This window comes from Chinchilla lanigera, unplaced genomic scaffold, assembly GCF_000276665.1.
Source record: "Chinchilla lanigera isolate Chin_1 unplaced genomic scaffold, ChiLan1.0 scaffold00066, whole genome shotgun sequence".
NCBI lineage: Eukaryota > Metazoa > Chordata > Mammalia > Rodentia > Chinchillidae > Chinchilla > Chinchilla lanigera.
The window spans coordinates 8,339,560-8,359,899 of record NW_004955467.1 but is presented as its reverse complement, the minus strand read 5'-3'; the positions used below and the strand labels follow the sequence as shown (position 1 = coordinate 8,359,899).

Sequence of the window (20,340 nt, the reverse complement as noted above, 5' to 3'; positions counted from 1 at the left end):
GACGCAGGAGGATCACCACAGATTTGAGGCCAGCCTGGGCCACAGAGGGAGTTTATGGCCAGCTTGAACTACAGTGAGATCCTGTCTCAAAAAAAAAAAACAAAAAAACTGAAAACAACAACAACAAAAAAAAACCCTATAAACTTCTCAAATAAAACAGGAGGAAATCTTTATAATCTTAAACTAGATAAGGATTTCTTAGAATTCAAAAAGTATAAGCCATAAATTAAAAATTGATAAGCTGGACTCATCAAAATTTAAAACTTCTAGTCTTCTGTCTCAAAGACATTGTAAACAAAATGCAAAGCCACAGAGTAGGAGAGACTATTTGTAAAACACACACAACAGTAAGATAACACAATAAGAAATTGAACATACACATCATCAGAGAAGATGTATGAATGGTCAATAAGTATATGGAAAATGCTCAAGGCAGCCTGGGCAACTTAGTGAGACCCTGTCTCAAAAAGTAAGAAAGGGCAAAGAATGTAGCTCATTGTAAAAGCCCCAGGTTCAATTTCTAGAAGGGGGAAAAAAAGGTCAATATCGTAAGATATAAAAGAAATAAAAATTAAAACAGGCACAATGAGATACCCTTATATAGTCACTACAAGGGCTATAATTTTCAAGAAAGACCAGTAAGGATATAGAAGAACCAGAATTTTTCTACAACTTTGAGGAGAATGCAAGATGGTACATCCACTTTGGAAAATACTTTGCTAGTTTCTTAAAAGTGAAACACAGTTACCACACGATCCAGCAAAGCCACTGCAAGGCAGTTACCTAAGAGAAATGAAAGCATGTGTCCACAGAATTGCATATGAATATTCATAGCCACTTTAACAGCCCAAACAGCACACCACCAAATTCTATCAGCTGGTAAATGCATAAAGAAACTGTGGTATCTTTATACAATAGGATACTGCGGAGCAATAAAAAGGAACAAACCCAACAACATGGATGGATCTAAAAAGCAATGTGCTGTGTGAAAGAAGCTGGATGTAAAACATGAATAGAGAATGACTATTTCCTTGATGCTCCAAAAAAAAAGCAGAACACAGATCAGTGATTTCAGGGTTAGGGGCAGGAGGAGGGAATTGACTATATATTAATCTACATTCACTGAACTGTGAAGGATGAAATTTAATGTATACAAAAAAAAAAGAGGAGTAATCTTAGGGCTCCCTAGGTAGATCCAATGTTTAAAACACACGTCAACCTCTATTCCCTTTACTGACTACAAACATACCAAACATGTTCCTTTCTGATTAAAGTAAAAATCATGCCGGGCATGGTGGTGCACACCTGTAATCCCAGCACTTGGGCGGCTGAGGCAGGAGGATCGTTGCAAGTTTGAGACCAGCCTGGGCTACAAAGTGAGCTCAAGGACAGCCTGAACTGCATAGTGAGACTCTGTCTCAAAAAAAAAGTAAAAATCATTAGATTCCCACTTCTTACATTTCCAGGTACTCTGTCCATTCTTTTACCTATTGTGTTAGAACCCTTTTCACTCTTGCAAGTATGTCTGTTTCCAGTGCATAACAGCTACTAAGTGAAAAAAGAGTGGTCATTGGGGAAGCTACCGCAGAAGTTTCTAAATTATACTCTTTAATTCTTTTGTTTTAATGTAATATAAGTAGATATTAATAAAGAAAATATAAAAATGATGTTCTTATTTCTATGAAAAACAAAATTTCATAAGAAAATAATTAGTGAATAACAATAGTTAATATACTGTGTGACTTGTGCTCTGAGAAACATTTTGGCCATTCTTTTAAGATCAAGACACATAGTGTACACAACACATCTTAATTCCTTTTTCATCCCTTCTCCTTTCCCTCCCTTCCCCCTCCACTCATCCCTTAATCACCTTCCTTTTCTTTTCTTTCTTATTTTTTGGGTGTGTGTGTGTTTGCAGTACATGTTTACATTCTTTGTGTGGCGTTGCTACGTGTGTGTAAGACACGTAAGCTGAAATAGTGCATCGTTTCTCTTAGAGGAACCAGAGTAAAAATAGAGAGCCAAACAGAGGGTGGATAATAGAAAGCAGGGAGATAGATGGTTCTCAGCGGGATGTGGACCAAGGGATGGAGGAGGGAAGAGACAGGGAAAGAGTAAGAGACAAAGAATTGATTCTTAAAAAAAAAAAAGAGCTCCCTTACTGCTCCTTCACCACGTCTAAGTGCCCTTCTGACTCTGCCTCCGCCAAAAAATATAAACACTCTCCTTCCTGGTGTCTAACAGCTTTGCTCTGCACTGAGAAACACATGGGGGAGTCTGGCACAGGAAAGGCCCATGGATCAGCCTATCAGATGTGCCTTCCACTCAGGGTCTGCTCCTGAGGAGTTCAAGCATAGCTCCTGTGAGAAGCAAAGGCACTTCGCGGCAAAGATTCTATGACCATCTAACTTCAAAATAAATGGCAAAACTGAAGATACTCTGAGCATGGATTTACATGTATGACTGAGTATATGACAACAGTATATTAATATATAGTATATATTAATGTCATATGCGACTCCCTGAGAAGGTAGCAGGGTGTCAGTTACCAACATACAGTGCCCCTTAACCTGGAGAACATGGATCTTCTGTCACCGAACTTAATGAGGTACTGATGTACATTCCAGTGACGACTACAAGGCAAATCCATCACCAGGAGGCTGCTGCTCATCAGTACAGAGCATTTAGCATTTTCTTCTAACGAACCTGTTCATTAGGAATCACATGAAATGACAATGTGCTTCTTTGGATAGTTTTACGTTGGGGGAATTTAATGTGTTACTTGGACTTTTGTTTTTGGGGGCGGGTTATTTTGTTTGTTTTGTGGTACTGGGGATGGAACCCAAGGTACTGCACATGTTAGGTAAGCTAGGTAAGCATCTGACCACTGAGTTACATCCATAGCCCTTGGATTTTTTTTTTTTTTAATAATGGAAGAGCAAGTTGCCAGGCATGGTGGCACATGTCTGTAATCCCAGTACTCAGAGGAGGCTGAGGCAGGAGGATCCTTGTGAGTTTGAGACCAGCCTGGGCTACAAAGTGAGCTCAATGCCAGCCTGAACTGCATAGCGAGACCTTGTCTCAAAAAAAAAAAAAAAAAAAAAAAAAAAAGAGCAAGCTCCCTCCTTCTGCAATAAGCTCTTGTGATAGCATATATATATTACTTTTGAACAAATAACACCCTTACAAAAATAATGTAGTAACAGCATTGAGAGATGCTGACCTGCTGCCCCCAAACTTAAGTAAGACACCAAAGCTGAGTTCTTTCACACCTGAAGAACAACACAGCCAGCTGGTGCTACAGGAACACAAGGAGCGAAGGCGTCATAGAGACAATGCCGCGTGAGGGAAGCAGTCTGAGTTTATTAAGCGCATTACTTGTTTCAAGCTAAATCATCATTTAAAGGGAACTTCTGTGTCATGGATTTTTAAGTTTGCCTATAGATAAACTACTCTAAAGAGCAGCAGTTCTTGAAACACTGCAATTTGATTTCAACCTCTAAGTTATAGGGAAATCTATAGTCATTATTTTTAAGAGATACAACATTCTGGGCTAACAGCTGGCTATTCAGAGTAACAGCCGCAGGCATCTACACTGCTTCTACCAATAGGTTCTCAACGTATCCCAGGACTGCCCTTGCTTTGTCAGAATATAATACTTACATATTTAGAACCTTTAACAGCTCATAACTTTGAGAAGAGAAAAAGACTCTTTTGTTTTAACTGTAAAACTTTGCCATTTTCAGATTTACAAACACCAATCACAGTGGTTAATCCAATGAATTTTTTCGTTTCTGTATCATTATTTCCTTCTAATAACTTTCATACATCCACCTGCTTTCCGTGTTTGTCCAATCTGAACCATATGACACATATTCTGATACGCAAACATCACAGGAGGTGAGAAGTGTCGGGTGCCCTTTTAGCAAAATAAATGGTCTAGATTCTTGTTGTGAAATATTAAATAAAGAAGCTTTCCTCCTAAGTGAATGCTAATCTATGTTTTTTTTCTTTCCTTATAACTATATCTTATTCCTGAGTTTGAGAAAATTATAGGCTATTATTTGAAAAATCAATCTGAGACCTTGCTATAATGGACTCAATTTCACCACCATTATTAGAGTGCATATATCATCTGCCCCTTTGCATTTACCTTCCAATTTGTCCAATACTGTGCCTGTGAAATGTTTTCCTCTGCTGACGTTCTTCTTACTATTTTGGGTAGAAAATGGAAATTTCTAATGTGTCACTGAAAGCTAAAAGTAGACTTAAAAATATGTCTTTCTGGCTGGGCGTGGTGGCACATGCCTGTAATCCCAGCACTAGGGAGGCTGAGGCAGGAGGATTGTTGTGAGTTCGAGACCAGCCTGGGCTACAAAGTGAGTTCAAGGCCAGCCTGAACTGCATAGAGAGACCCTGTCTCAAAAAGACAAAAAAAAAAAAAAAAGTGTCCCTATTCTTCTTTGATTATTTTGGGTACTACAATAAGCAAACTACAGGCTGATACAATAGTTATTATAGCACCCTCCAGGGGATTCTTTTATTTTTGTTATTTTAAATTTTTTAAAGCATAATTGGTAATAAATGACAAAAATGATGAATCCATTCCTTTCATGGTGAAAAAAACAAAATGCTTCAAGATACAGAAAAAAATAAGATCACTAATCTTCCTACTGTATCGAGGACTTATAAAATGGCCTAATGGATTCATGTGGTAATTACAAGAGACTAAAATTATTCTATTTTAAAAATAAGCATACTTTGTTCTTGGGAAGGCCCCTAAGAATAAAGTTAAACTATTAGACCACATGAACAGTCCGAGCTGCTCAAAAAAGAAACTCCAAACCTAAAATTGAGTCCTGATGTTATAAGTGAGGGTTAAAATTCTTCACAAATTTTAAACAGCTGTATCATCTATACAATACTTCATTGAGTTAATTAAGAACTGCTATTTTAAGAGACAGTAGTCAAGAGGCAATATTATTGTTCCAAAGCTATAAAGGATACATTACTAACAGAACTGCCCAAGCAAACACTTTCTCAAACTTCTCATTTTAACACCGCAGAAAGGTTAATCGAAATCATATGGTATCACCTAAATCTTACTTAAGAAAATATTTCACTTACAAAATTTGTTATATCCAGTAATACAAACTTACAGCTTTCACCAACATGTCTGTCTGACTTCCTCACTGGACATATCTCAATACGCTATTGAAGCTTTCAACTACTTATACCATGTCCTACTCCTTTTTCTTTGCCACCTCAGATAAACTGGAAGGCCAAAATCCATCAAACAAAATAAATTCCTTACTTGGGCAATAAGACAATGTTATTATACAGATAACTTTGAACTTAAGAATTATCCCTTTTCTATTCAGTAAATTTTTTCCTTATTTCATGAGAGATTATAAAATAGAAAAGAATGTTAGAGTAAAAAAGAAACAGAAGAAAATTAAGGGCTTAGCCTTCTGAATAGGTAATCTATGAAGAAATGCTCCAAAGTAATTTAGACAAAGGATCACCTATTTGGATAAATAAGCAAAGTTGCCGAAGTGTGATATAGTACTCTTAACTTCTCCAGCCGTATCTCCTTTCTCAGAACCGGGTCCATAGCCCTTACAGTGCTCCAGCTGTTCTGGCGAAGGCCAAGAAGTATCACTGGGCTAAGTGACAAGAGCCAGGCACAGGGACATGAAGAGGGGCTTCAGCGGGGAAAAGGCTGGGGCTGCAGGACCCCACCAAAGAAACTAACATCTCTGAAAACAGCATACATAGTAACTTATAGATTTTCCTAATAAGCCAAAGCTCTAAAATTTAATCTATTTTGAATTTAACAAAACAAAAACTCTGACAAATGATCAGCTCTGTAAGCTAAATGGTGTTCATGCTCAGATACTGTATTTTACAAAATGGAATCACACAGGATCAAACAGAAATGCTTTCTTGAATATCCCCAAATACTCTAGGACTTAAATATTCCTCTTAACACTGCACACCCTGGCAAACTAGGTAAGAAGCAGGCCATAGGACATGACAGAACTTGGTGTGACAGAGCCAGGAACTTGTATAGTTAAGCAGAGGTGACTTTTCATTCTTCAGGAGTGGGGTGGGGACAGCACATAAAATCTGTAAGTTAAAAATTTCTCACATATAAAATAAATACTCCGTCAGAACTAGATTTTTAAGAGGCTGGGGATTTAGCTCAGCAGCAAAACCGCCTGTCTGGCAAGCGCAAGGTCGTGAGTTCGGTTCCCGGTACCGGAGAAAAACCAAAAAAAAAGAACTAGATTTTTAAGAAAATACAACTATAGACTAAGCTGGAAAACAAATGAAGAGCTTTACTTTTAACTTTTAAATGAACCCTCTTTCCAACATTACGTGAAAATACTTGTGCTGAAAATGCCCGTGCCACATGTGATTTCCACAGACGTCAGAGTATGGTACTCAGAGTATTCATCTGGAATCTTACTAATGAAAACAAGGAAAAAACCAAAACTACAACAAATACATTATATATTAATTACAGATACATATCTTGATTGTACCAGTTCAAGAAGTGAATTATCCTAAGTATGTAAAACAAGAATTTTTAAAAATTACTTCCTTTTGTGGCACTAGGGATTGAACCTGGGGCCTCATGCTAGGTAAGTGCTCTACTCCTGAGCTACAGCCCGAGCTCTACAACATAAACTGTTAAGAATCACATTTAAAACTGCAAAAGGACATATTTGGTATTTTGATACCATAAAGGAATAAAATTACCTAATTATGCTTCAGAAATTTCATTTGTTCCAAATTCATATCAGTTAAAATATATTTGTAGTAATTAACCTAGGTTAATTGTTAGTTAGCAACTTAATATAGGGGCCATGCAGGTTTGTTTCATATTTTGAAAATTATTTTTCCTTTTCCTAAAGTGGCACCTACAGTAATTCCATGAGCTATAACTGACTTTTAAACACCCTGGCATAGCTAAGACATCGTGTGTGTTTGGTTTAGTTTCCATCTTCATTCTAGAGGCAGCACTTGCCCTACATGAAAACCCATTTTAGGAGTCATTAGCTTGCATTTAATCCAAAGGCCAGATGGCTACCTTAAATGCTTCCGTTCTCTTAAGCTCCAAATCACACCAGAGGTTTTGTTATTAGTAAAATGAGTCTTCATGTAAACTAAATGGCCTTGTTACTTAGTGTAATGGATATCAGAAATTACCAGGGTAACATGAGTGACATTAAGAGACACAGACTGGTTAGAAATATACAGACTGTCCACAGTCCTTCCGGAGGCCCTCAGACACCAGCAAGCCAGGAGGATGAGTTCCTGCATCACTTCTCCAGGTCTGGCTCTAAAACGGTTGTGCGGCCACTGGCTTGGAGGATGCGGGTTATGTGGCGCACACTGAACTCTGCCTCTGCTATCGTTGCCTCAGTGGCTCATTCAGGGCCAGTTTTGGACAGAGTACTTAGAATTGGGCTGTGTTCACCTTACACAATATATTTGGTGGCTGCTTGCTAATAAATAGGTGAGGGAACAGAATTTTGACTTCTTTTCATTGTCCTTTGGGAGTCAGATCGGAGGATACCTATAGCCTTTACCTAGTTCTAACTACAGGAAGCTAATCATCTACCAAAAGGCACAAAATACTTGGAAACTATCAAATTGGAATAGGTCAGTCTGGAAAAAGTGTGTATGGGGGGGGGATTTGTACAAATGGAGAAAGTGATTCTTGCTAAAACTTTCTGAGCAGAGATGTATCTGCTGATCCAAACAATCATTTTGAAATTGAAGTCCCTGTTTTTAAAGTTTCATTACGAGAGATTCATTTTGACATAAATCCACTCCATCTGGAACACATTTTACTTCTCATAAACAGAGAACTGGACTAACTGTGAATGATTATTTTCATACGGATAATGCTTTCCTAAAGAATCCCTCTGTAACACAAACCATATGCTAGCATCTTTGAAAGAAATGATATTCTTCAGGAAATTAGTCGTCTATATCAGATCAAAGAAACAGAACCAAATGGCTTCTAAAGCTTATGGAGTTTATAGTTTCAAATATTTTCACTGCAAGCATGTGGCCTATAAATAATGACTACATGCAATTTCACTATATGCACTGGTCATCTTTTTAACACTGCATTATTCCTTTCAGGATGACACCAATCCCAACCAAGGCCCAGCCTGTTGAAAGCCACTGCCTCACACTCGACTTCTACCTGTGCTCTCAAAACTGTGCCATGCACATTCTCAGAGGCCTAGCACAGGGTGAGTGCAACCATCCCTTGAGGTGTGTCACCAGAAACACTTCAGCGTTAAATCCATAGATAGTGAAGGTGAAGTCTACGGAGCGGCCGACTTTAGCTGTGCCCACTGATACACTCTCTGGGTCTGGTACAGAGTGGGCTACCATATTTTAACTAAATGAATCCCATAAGCATGCCTACTATATATTTCTGTGCACTAGGACATTGAGAAAAAGACAGAAAGGTTCCTATTGCAGGAGATCCTACATTTTCATAGGAGGAATGATAAAAGGCAAAGTAATTAGCTACTGACTGGGTTAAGCACTATGAGGGAAACATACGCACCACAAGAGGGAGTAATAGGAAACCACATAGGTAGGATTTTGGACTGACTGGGTAATCAGGAGAGAAAGGGAGAAATGTGGACAGACCTGAAACACATTCTGGAATTTGAACCCACAGGATTCACACACACTGTTCACCTAGACACAGGCCATGAAGAGGCCAAATCAAGAATGATTCCTAGGTATTTTGTCTTCACAGATTTTTACTTGTTTATTTGTTTGTTTGTTTGTACTGGGAATCAAACTCATGACCTTAGGCTTTCCAGGCAAGCGCTTATGCCTCTGAGCTACATCCCCGGACCCTATTTTATTTTGTTTTAAGCTTGAGCAACTGCGTAATTTGATAGTACCATTTATTGGCACAAGACATAAAGGAATAAATTTTGAAGTGAGAAGAAAAATTTCCATTCAGGGTCTGTTAAAGTTGAGCAATTTATTAGATATCCAAATGGAGATGTTCAGGACTGTTGCCTGGCAAAGAATAGATGCTTAATAATTAATTGAACTGAACAAAGAAAAAGAATCAAAATTACTCCTAATGTAATTGAAAAAAAAATGAGTCACTACTGGTTACTTTTAAACCCATGGAGAAGCAAAGTGTTAGCAACACCCACAGAGAAATACCAAAGGGATATTTTAACTGAACATTATTCCATCAGTGGTATTAATTACTTAATTTTTATGAAACTATTGAAATCAATTACTTTTTCTAGTATTGTGCAGTTAATGCCTTATAATACCAGAAAGCTATTTTTTCTAAAAAATACTATACATATCAATAAGCATTGATCTTTTAAGAATTAAAGAGCCAAAAGTCAACAACTTGAAGATACCTTTGTTTCTTGGCTCAATGACTAGCTATGTTTAAGAATACTACCTTAATAAAATTTTTTTTCCTGTGAAAACAAAGATCAGTCTTTATTTTTACGTACAGTTTTCTATAAATACCACCTTTAGAGGTTTTTTAAATACTGCAAACACTTTGGAAGGTGGTACCTCAGCTGAAACAGGGCTTGGTGAGAATTTAGAGCGGATGATTGGTTCTTTCTGCTTCCTTATGTGCTGCTTCAGAATGGCTGAACAATCTTTGAAATTTTTCTTCCAGCACAGTGTGAGACAAGTTCCTACCAAAATTATTTATATCAACAACTGGACAAGGATGCCTAACAAGCATTAAGGAAACTTGTGTATTACTTCGCACATAAATTACAGAAAGTGATGACCTTAGCTTGGGCTGTAATTTGAAGGAACACTCTAGAGCAGTTTTGCTACCTCAGCATAACTGACATTTGGGGCTGGATGAGTCTCTGTCCTATCCATTGTAGAATGTTGAGCAGTATCCCTGGCCTCTCCTGGCCAGAAGCCAGTAGCACACCACTACCTTTCTCTACAACGGAACACACAAAAATGTCTCTAGACTCCACAACTCCCCTGTGAACCCCAATCTAAGACCCATCTAGAGTAATGCCAGTTACATTACAATGATGATCTATCCCTCTAAGGACTTGTAACCAGTCTCCAAGATAGGGTCAATGATTCCCATCTTTGGTATTCATGCCCGTGAATAGTCTCCTCACACATACTGTCAGGGTTGGTTGTGGAACCTGCAAAATACACCAGAGGAATAGCAGGTGATTTCCAAAGCAAGGCCATAAAAGACACTAAATGGCTTTCTCTTGGATCACCTGCTCTGAGAAGCCAGCGGCCATACCCTGAGGATACTCAAGCAGCTTGTGGAAATGTCAGTGTGCTTAGGAACCACAGCTTCCACTCAGCAGTTGTGAAGAACTGGGGCCTCGTACCAAATGTTATCTGAGTAAGCTTGGGAAAAGAACCTCTGGTGTGAGTCAGGCCTTTACTTGACTGCCACTCTAATCAACCATGTCATAATTACAAGAGAGCCTCACAGCCAGAACTACCTAGCTAAGCTGCTACTGAATTTCTGACACACAGAAACTGTGAAATAAATGCTTTAAGCCACTTGGTTTTAGGGTCATTTATTACATAATAATAGATAACTAATACAGAATAATATCTGTCCCAAATACAAAAATAATGAGTGAAAACATACCCTGGCAGGTAGAGAAACCCTTACCATGCTTTAACGGAATCACTACACTTTTACCAAAGAATACAAATGATAGTTTAATAGCAATTTATCTTTTCCAGGCAAAAATGAGACAACTGGGCGCAAGATGAAATGTGTCCCCTGAATTTAGAGTGTGGTTTAGGAGAGGAAAAGTCGGAATAGATGGGTAATTTGATTTATGTGGTAAAATAAAGGATTTTCCATGAAGAAGTCCTTGCAAATCCTTGTGGAGAATCACATACCAAAGTGGGGAGCTCACCGCTTCTCCTGCCCCATGACACACCACTAAACACAGGGCTTTTCAGTAGGAGGAATTTAAGACTCAACTGTGGCGCAGACTCCACAGGGATGAGCCTTGGAATGATAGGAACTCTGAAAGAAGCTTGGTTTCCTTGGATCTTTTGTAAATCCAAAGTCACAGACCTGCTTCCTCCTGATATAGGCACATTCTTCAGCTCACTTTTGTACACAGGAAGCTAAAATAATTACTAACTGACTTGGGTTAAGTGAATCTTAGCATATTATCTTACTAAGAACAAAGAATATTCCAAGCAAACAGATCTTCACTTCTCATATAACTTGGGAAACCTCTTGCACGTCCATGAACTCTGAGTGGAAGTGACGGGTGTGATGGGCTGAATGATGTCCCTCCCGCAAAGGTCATACACTACAGTCCTAATCCCAATACCTCAGATGTGACTATCTTTGGGAAGAGGGTCTCTAAAGAAGGAATTGTTAAAATGAGGTCATGAGGATGGGCCCTAATTAACAGACTGGTGTCCCTATAAAGAGGAGATTAGGATCTAGACACACAGAGGGAAGATCATGCCAAGACACACTGAGAAAATGACCAGCTCAAGCCAAGGAGTGAGACTTCAGGAGAAAACAACTGTGCTGACACACTGATCTGAGATTTCTAACCTCCAGAACTGTGGGGAAATAAATTTCTATTGTCTAACCCAATCAGTTGGTGGCTCTTTGTTATGGCAGCCTTAGAAACTAATACAGAGGGTTTTCTTGCTACCTTGTGTTTACTGGGTAAATTGTGACAATTGAATGCGGTCCTGCAACTAACACCAGAAATCATGTGACCAGAAAATGAACATGCACACCATGACTTTATAAGCTTAATTTTAAAAGGTATAGCATAATGATACTAAATTCCCCCAAATTTCCAAAGAATTGTTAGAATCCAAATCTCTTCTATCCTGGCCTTCTTGAGTTTTATTAATAGTCTAGGGGATGGAGAAAAAAACAATCAAATTGAATAATCTAAATAAAATAATTGAACACTAATAGGGTAACAGGGTAATACCCTCAGATAAATGCTAGTCAAACTGAGGGGGACAGAAAAGCTTTCAAGGAATTAAAAGGGCTGAGAAAAAAATTTAAAGAGAAGAAACAGTAGTAACTAATTATCCTGAAGTCCATATCCCACAGAAACAGCAAGATACAAAAAGGATAGTTTACCTTATCTAATGCTAGCTTGGTTTACTGTGTATTGTAATGCTACAAATTCAACATGCCTGTCATTTTATTTCCATCCCAAAACCACAACATCAAAAACAAAGAAATAGGGGCTGGGGATTTAGCTCAGCGGCAAAAGCGCCTTCCTGGCAAGCGCAAGGTCGTGAGTTCAGTTCCCGGTACCGGAGAAAAACCAAAAAAAAAAAAAAAACAAAAAAAAAACAAAGAAATAAGTTCACAGAAGTTATATAGTTATATGTCCATATAATTATATATCTCTATATAATAAATATAATTAAAACTACTTTCAGATTGCTCTTTTTTTGGGATGTGGCTACTAGAAAATTTTACTGTATTTAATAATCTCTTCTTAAAAATCTAGGAAAAAAATACATTCATTTGCTTAACCACAGTAGACATTTAGTCAGAAAACTGACAAATTAGAAGTTTCTGGTGCTTCTAAACTTACAAAACGAGATGAGTTATCATTTTTCACAGTCTTCGCATTTCCAAATGACTCCAGAATTGGATTTGCTTGCAAAAGCTGCCGTTCAAGTTCCCCCTAAAAGACATTACATACACACATACACACACACATAAATAAAAACAGATGTACGTTAGTCTAATGTTTTTATTCCAGTCCCAGAAAAAAAAAAAAGAAGAAAACCCACACAGAATTTCCCTCTTCCTCAGTGCCTTCATCCTGTTTGCCATGAAGCAACTGTTTCAGGCTTCTTGTTCCTCATTATGATTCGGCTCTGTTAAAGGAAAAACTTGGTCTCCAGAAAGTAATCACATGGGGAAAATGTCACAATGACACAGGCGATGAACTCACATACAGGCACGCAATTAGGCAAAGAATTTAAAAAATAAAACAAATCAACTGGTTTACACAAATTAAAGTTAGCATGACTTCAATTAAGAACATATTAATACTTAACACTTCTATTTATTTTTTACTCTGCCTTGTCTGAAAGATTTAAAGTGGCTAATTTAATAATTGCCACTATGTTGGTTGGTGTAAGATTTTGCATTTTTTCAAAGGCTTTCACATGGTATCTCAATAGTACACACAGAACAATGTCCTCACCTCCACTTTCAGAGCAAGGCAAAGATGGCAAGGTCCTCACTTGCTCAGATTGACAAGGCTAAGAATAATGCCTTTGGTATAGAGTATTCTTTAGTCATTTTATTTATATGTAAATTAGGCCAAACATTTTACTAATAGAAGATGAAAGTATGTTAACAAATGCTTTACTCAGGAAACACAAGAAAGCATGATGCCATTTCTAGCTGAGAAAAGTACTAGAAAGAGATGTTGTATTTCTGGAATGTAATTTCAGAGTTATCTTTATGACTTAAATAAATCTGCTTTTTCCAAACACAAATCTTATTCCTATATTAAAAAATACCCACAGTATGTTAGACCTAAAGAAAAAACGGCATCATTAGCAAATGTGATTCTCTAAGCACACAAAGACCCTCATGTAAGATTTTCTAACTAGTGGCCATTTGTCTTGTGATGTATTGATTGTATTACTATCAACTTCCAAAACTGACATAAATATATGTCATAGTATTACTGCCCTCCTAATGGATAGTGACCTCCGAGAGATCAAGCTAAGATCTCAGCTTTAGAACCACGCTAGAAAGGTAGGGCAGCATCCCCTAAAACCCTTACACTGGAAGGGGAAATGCGCCTTTACTTCCAAGTGGACTGCACCACTGCCACAGTCTGCAACAATGTTCAGCTGAAACCAGTCAGGAACCAGTCCTGCTAAGAACCTTGGGCCCTGTGAATTCTTTACACACTAACACTTCACTTTTGGAGCATTCGATAATTTCCTCCCTGTAGAATGAATCTTCCAGTTTACTGACTTACAAACACTTACCAGACTATTTCTTATGTAAGTCTCTCTACAACTTCACATGCCACCCAATTTTAATGGCTTGGTGCAATCATTAAGAATGTGTGTTATTCTGTGATAGAACACACTGCCTTTCCAAGGTCACGTCCATCAGCATGCCAACGGCTAACGTTTTACAAAGCCTGTGGTGTCCTGGCTTTGCATCAGCTGTTTGAGCCTCTGCAAACCCCTCCTTTTCTTCTTTTTATAACATAACTCAATTTGTGGGATCAGAATGTAAAAACATCAGAAAGATGCTAGTGTTCTGATAAGTGATGTAATGTCTTTAAGCATATTAGATTATGGGTCACAAAATACGGATTTCTTAAAATTTCACGCTATCCTGCCACATCATAATTAGAAGAGTTTCCTAATCTCTGTAAGATGTTTTCCTGCCAGGTGTGGTGGTGCACACCTGTAATACCAGCACTCTGGGATGCTGAAGCAGGAAGATCACAAATTTGAGGCTAGCCTGGGCAACTTAGTGAGACCAAATCTCAAAAAGGGGGAGAGGCTAGGGATGTAGTTCAGTGCAAAGGCCCTGTGTTCAATCCCCAGCATGGCAAGAAAAAAGAGGGCAAAAAAAAGAAAATCACCACCACCAACATATGAACAACAACAATAAAAAGCCAGGCATTCTCCATCTTGGAAGTAAAGCATCTCATTTTCATATTCCCTAGACAGTGATTATAAGAATTCTTTAAGTCTGGTTTCTTATTCTTTTTTTCTGTCCTCTTGTGTGTGTGTGTGTGTGTTTCCATGTCCTATACCTCAATCAGTCAGTATCAGGGAAAAGGACGCTCTGCAAATGTTTGAATGAGTGAACGAGAGCTCCTGTGGCATTCTAGTAGTGTCTGGGGAGGACACAACGGTGAGCCAGAGGCAGCAACAAGATTTGGGCTAAGGGTCTTCACAGTCATCATTTTAACTGTAGCCTCAGCACTTCCGGGTCCCTGCTGTTGTTTCTACTCTGCTAATGGTGTCATATTATTACTTTCTTCCTAATGGATCTGTGACATTTATGAGACCAAGTAAAGGTCTCAAGTGCTCATACATCCTGAAAAGCCTGACACAAAGTCAATATTACAAAACATACAAAAATGGTCTTACAATTAAGAAATTAGCAAGAAACGTGACTGTTTCTGTGCTGAACAATTTCCTAATTAGATAAAATTGTGTTAACATCTCTTAACCAAAATATAAAGATATTTATGGACCATCTGAGAAGAGTGAATAAATTGACCCTTCTACTAGAACTGGAAGGGTAAGCTCCCTTGTTTCTTTTTTATTTTCCTTCCATACTGGAAATTGAACCCAGGGCCTTATGCATGGAAGACAAGTACTCCAAGAACTGAGCTACATCCTTGGCCATTTTAAAATTTTTTATTTTGGGACAGGGTCTCACTAAGTTGCTCACACTGGCTTGACCTCATGATCCTCTTGCCTCAGCCTCTTAAGTAGCTGGGATTACAAGGGTGTGCTGCCAAGGTTGGCCCTGGTTTCTGTTCTATGAGAAATGTCATTTGGGAAAGTAGGAAAGAAAATTAGCAGTAGCTACTGAAGTTTTTTAAAAAATATTCTAAGTATTTAGAATTTTCTAATGCTTTACAGGTTTACCAACTGTGGTGAAAACCATATCTTTTGTGTTTATTAGATAGCATATAAATATGCTTGCCGACTGATGAAGGATGAGTCTGAAATGGCTAAGAAATAGATCCTCTTGCAAAACTCCAGGTGGGTCTGCAAGGGGCCAGGGCCCATGCTGCACCCTGCACACCCAGCAGGGTAAAGTACAGTGGTACTGCCCACCAGAGAAGGGTTGAAAGCAGAAGGCCACAGCCAAACACATGCTGGAAACCAGACTCTAGTCTCAACTGGCAGGCTCTGATTTCTGTACCTGTCACTTGCTGGCTATCGCTTTCTGTCTTGGTTCAAGGCACTGTAGGAAGGCCGAGGAAGGATACAAAGCCATCCTGAAGATGACCTGAAAGGCAGGGAGGTAAGTGGCCTGGCTTGAAGGAATCATTTAGAGAAGGGTCAAGTTTTAGAAATGAATCATTTTCAAATCTGCTCTAATATTGCACTGCGTTGAGGCTTTGTAGCAGCAACACACACTGTGATGGACTTTGAGGGTCTCTTACAACGAACTAAAATAAAGGCAAAGAAAGGTGGCAATGATACTGTGGTGCCTGCGGTTGGCTGGTGGGTACTAAGTGCAAGAAGCCAAACAATTTTGTTTAAAAAATTCACCAACAATCACGGGTAAATGTTTGTTTCAAGTTTACTTATTGAAGTGTTGTGACTTTCAATCGTTCTCAAAATGGGGTGAGCAAGTCACCCATAGGGGCACCAAGCAGGGAGAAGTACTTTCTGGACAGGATACCCCAGGGTGTGACCATTTCCAACCATGCTGCTGAGTATTCCTCAGGTGAGTTAGAGATGAAAAATTGAGCATCAGTATTCTTCTTATACTTCTAAAAACATCGCCACAGTGACACTTTGACTGTTACTAAAATAAACTTGGGGAGGGCAGCATAGGGCATTCTGTGCACAGCAAATACATGCAGCAGACATGCAAGCCAGCAGCGAGAGCAAAGCATGGCCCAAAGCAGCGGCTACCTTCTTTGGGAGAACTTGCTCTTCAAGGACTGACTGGACCCATGGTAAAACTGAGAGACTGGCATGCTACTCACAACAAAAGGGATCCACTCTCGTTTAAAATGACATGGAAACGAGATATTAGCAGCAACGGCTCCTGTGTTCCACAGAGGATTTGGAAAACCTAAATCTGTATATTACCTAACACTATTTCATCACTGTTGTAAAAGCTTGTTTCTGGTCCTTCCTTAACTGGCAAAGAAGCCTTTAAATAGTCCACAGGATAATGACGATTTCATTAACCCTTTCAATTTTTATCACTGGCCTGGATCACATTAAAGGAACAAAAGACCATCACAGGTGTATGGTACAGCTTTGGTGTCTGAGGATGTCTTAAGAATTTTAAGAATGACATCTGTGTATTTCATTATTGGTGACAATCCCTTCAGGTAGGTACCATCATTTCTTTATATTCACTCATCATCTCCATAATTCTGTATTATTGTTTCTTGTTTTATATTGGCTTTATATCATCATGCTTGTGTAAAACAGACAAACCAAAATTGTCCCAATGCAAGGGAAAGGATTATGTCCCAGGCCAGGGACCAACTCTTTCTGCCCTCCTTCTCCTCCAGAAAGCAGGAGATGGGGGTCCTGCTCTGGCTTGTGGTTTGTTTATTGTTGGGCTCTGTAGAGTTAAATGACAGGCATCTGGTAAGTAGGAATACACTCCACTACTTATACAGCACAAAGAGAATTCTAACTTATTTTGTACATTAAATATATGAGGCCTTTAGGTTAAAACACGTATAGGAATAAACTATACAATGCCACACTAGGTTTCCATGTGTTTCAGAAGTACTAAGATGATTCTGCCTAGTATTTGAAAGATGAAACCACAAATTTATAAGCTTCATAAACATGCAGTTCAATGTCATGATAAAAGGGAAAAATAAATTTAAGATTTATCCAGAAAATAAATATAAAGCAAAACAGCATGCTACATCTTACGAAAGAAGCAATAAATTTACAAAATTAAGTACTTTTGAAAAAATAATAGATTCCACTCAGAACTAAGGAGGTCTTTGTCTTGAATAGAGACTCAATCGAAAGACAGAAATTAGTGCAAACACTCAAGACTAAGAAGCATAAAGAGAAGCACTTGCCTGGTGTTTCACGGGTTTAGGTGAGTCCTGCTGTTTGTTACAAACAGATAAGCAAATGTTAGCACGTCTGGGTCTTGCCCTAGCAGTAGCCAAATCCAAGCACCAAGCCAGCGTGCAGCTTAGAAATGTGGCTGCTGGTTTGGCTGGCATTCTCTCAGGCTGTCTCAACTACCACTTCTGCATCTCTAAAAGGTAAAGATAACTGACTTTTAGACTCTGTATTTCTGTCTTTTCTATCACTGATGCTTCCCTTATCTCCTCTCCTCTCAAGCTACCATAAGCAGCAGCAACAGGCCACTCTGTAAGTTGAGAAAGAAGTATTAAAACTACTTGAGGAGCTTCTTTTGGGTAGAAAGTTAGAAATCTACATAAGCATTGCTCAGCAATTATTAACCATTCTCACCAAATCTTTCTAAGAAATTAGGCTTCTAACCACAACCATAATTCCCATGTACCCTATAAGAAAGTCTATTTAATGGCAATTTCTGTAGATCTTCCTCTTGAGTGAAACAAGAGTCACTAGGTGGGGAGACACAGGAGCTGTTACTCAGGGCACTGTGCATGTAGATGTGCTTCCTTGGTTTTACTTCTGAAATTATAAAAGAATAAAACTAAGACATAAAAAGCAACAACAGAGCAAAAACTTACAGGAATATTATGATCTTTCCTTCCTTTATGTGAAGAAGCAACATGGGCAAGGTACTGAATGACTTTCTTAGTATTTTCTGTCTTCCCAGCACCCGATTCACCCCTAAAAGAAATATTAACAGAGGTACTTTAAAGAAAGTACAGCACACTCATTCAAAAATTGTAACTGATGCAATTAAACTGAAACAGAACAATAATAATGAGAATAGCAGAGGTTAAAAAAACCCAACCCTATCAGTAGTAGTTGAATTTTTTTTTAAAAAAGTATTAAACTCAAGTAAATAATTCTTGGTAGATATCAGCGAGATGGAAAATGTCCCCCAGACACTTTTTTGTCTAGGACAGACAGCAGACTTCCATCAAGGAAGAGAAATTGATGACAATTTCATGAGAAAACTCGTGAAACGATCAGCAGGAGCCGACAGAGCTCCGGGAGGCCCGCTGTTTACCAACTTTGTCTTTAAGGCTGTCGAGAGCCTTCGGGAGTCGCCCCTCAAACAGGGCTCAGAACAGCGCTCTTCTCTGCGCCCATGTGGCACCTGGCGCGTAGCTCACTGAGACTTCTCACTTACTGCTGCCTGCATACCGGGCTCCCTGACCCCCATGCCTGTGGCCTGGTGGTTTTACTTGTGTGTTTTTGTTTTTAATCCACTTGTTTTAACTTCACACAGTGCTGACACACAGGCAGAGGGTAATTTGCTGTCAAAGTGAATAAAACTATATGAATTTTATTGTGAACAGGGACAAATGCCATCACTTTATATAATTCATATTTAAAAATGAAGCTGCCACATTTCAAAAACCTCCCATATCTCTACTCAGTACTAAACCTGAAATACAGATTAGCTGTCAGGCACCCAGGGATATCTGAATGATGGCATCTGCTCAAATAAAGTTCCGCAAGACACGATCACAGCAGACCTACCTTAATAATCAAGAATGTCAATTTGAATTATAATCTAAAAGCAGTATCAAATAAATGAATGAATGAAGGCCTCACATGTTAAGTTTATGCCTAGGGACTTATAAAACATTTTTTTTTAGGAACTGCCATCCATTTCTTTTCTTTGATGGAAGACTCTTACCTCTCCTATTTTGTAGGAACATGAGTTCCTAATGTCCTTTCGACATCATTATACTTACTATCTGACTAGCAGTGATATAGAGGGAAGTGGTGATTTTTCCCTCATGCATTCAACAGCACATTCATTCAGCCACTCAACAAATATCTCCTAATCGACTCCTGTTTGTCAGGCATTCTCGGTGCTCAGTGATGCAGCTGTGAGTATGTGCCTTTGCAGGGCTCAAGTTTAGGAGAAGGGATGCAAAATAAATAATAAAAACTAAGATGGTTACAGGATGTGAAGAACGTTAGGAAGGAAACAGGGAAGAAGCTGTGGGGAGATCCAAGAAGGGAAAACCTCCTATAGATGTGATGGTCAGAGAGAAGCGTCGTGCAAGATGAGCACAAACTGGCAGGTCAGAGCTGAGACAATGCCTAGGCAGATAGAAAAGCAGCTGCAAAGGTCCCCCACAAAAGGCCCCCTTCGTGGGTTTCAGCAATTTCCAGCCACTAGCTACGATTTCATATAAATAATAACCAAGTAAGAGAAGGGCAGGAGACACTAACGAAGTAGGCAAGTGGATGGGTAAAACCCTAGAGATCATAGTAAAGAACACGCTTTTATTCAAGTATAATTTCTTAATAGCAGTAAGAATGATCTTCGTCTGCCTGTTGTTAACTTTATTCAGAATACTCAGCGCTTCAGTGCTAATCATACTGGCTGTTGGTTTCAAACACATCACTTTTTATTATGCTAAAGAAATAAGGTTGTCATTTAGCCCAATAATAACTTGTCTCAAAAATAGT

The 20,340-nt window shown here is 38.7% G+C and overlaps 1 protein-coding gene across 4 annotated transcripts in view; it reads right to left on the bottom strand.

Moving 5' to 3' along the window:
• Myh10 (myosin, heavy chain 10, non-muscle) overlaps positions 1-20,340 on the bottom strand; it is a 128,946-nt gene that overhangs the window by 67,560 nt on the left and 41,046 nt on the right. For all 4 annotated transcript variants that reach the window (XM_013522097.1, XM_005399398.2, XM_005399399.2 and 1 more), the window contains exons 5-6: positions 18,471-18,573; positions 12,621-12,713 (exon numbers count right to left, since the gene is read on the bottom strand). In XM_013522097.1, coding sequence (XP_013377551.1) covers positions 12,621-12,713; positions 18,471-18,573 — 196 coding nt within the window. The remainder of the gene's footprint in view (positions 1-12,620; positions 12,714-18,470; positions 18,574-20,340) is intronic.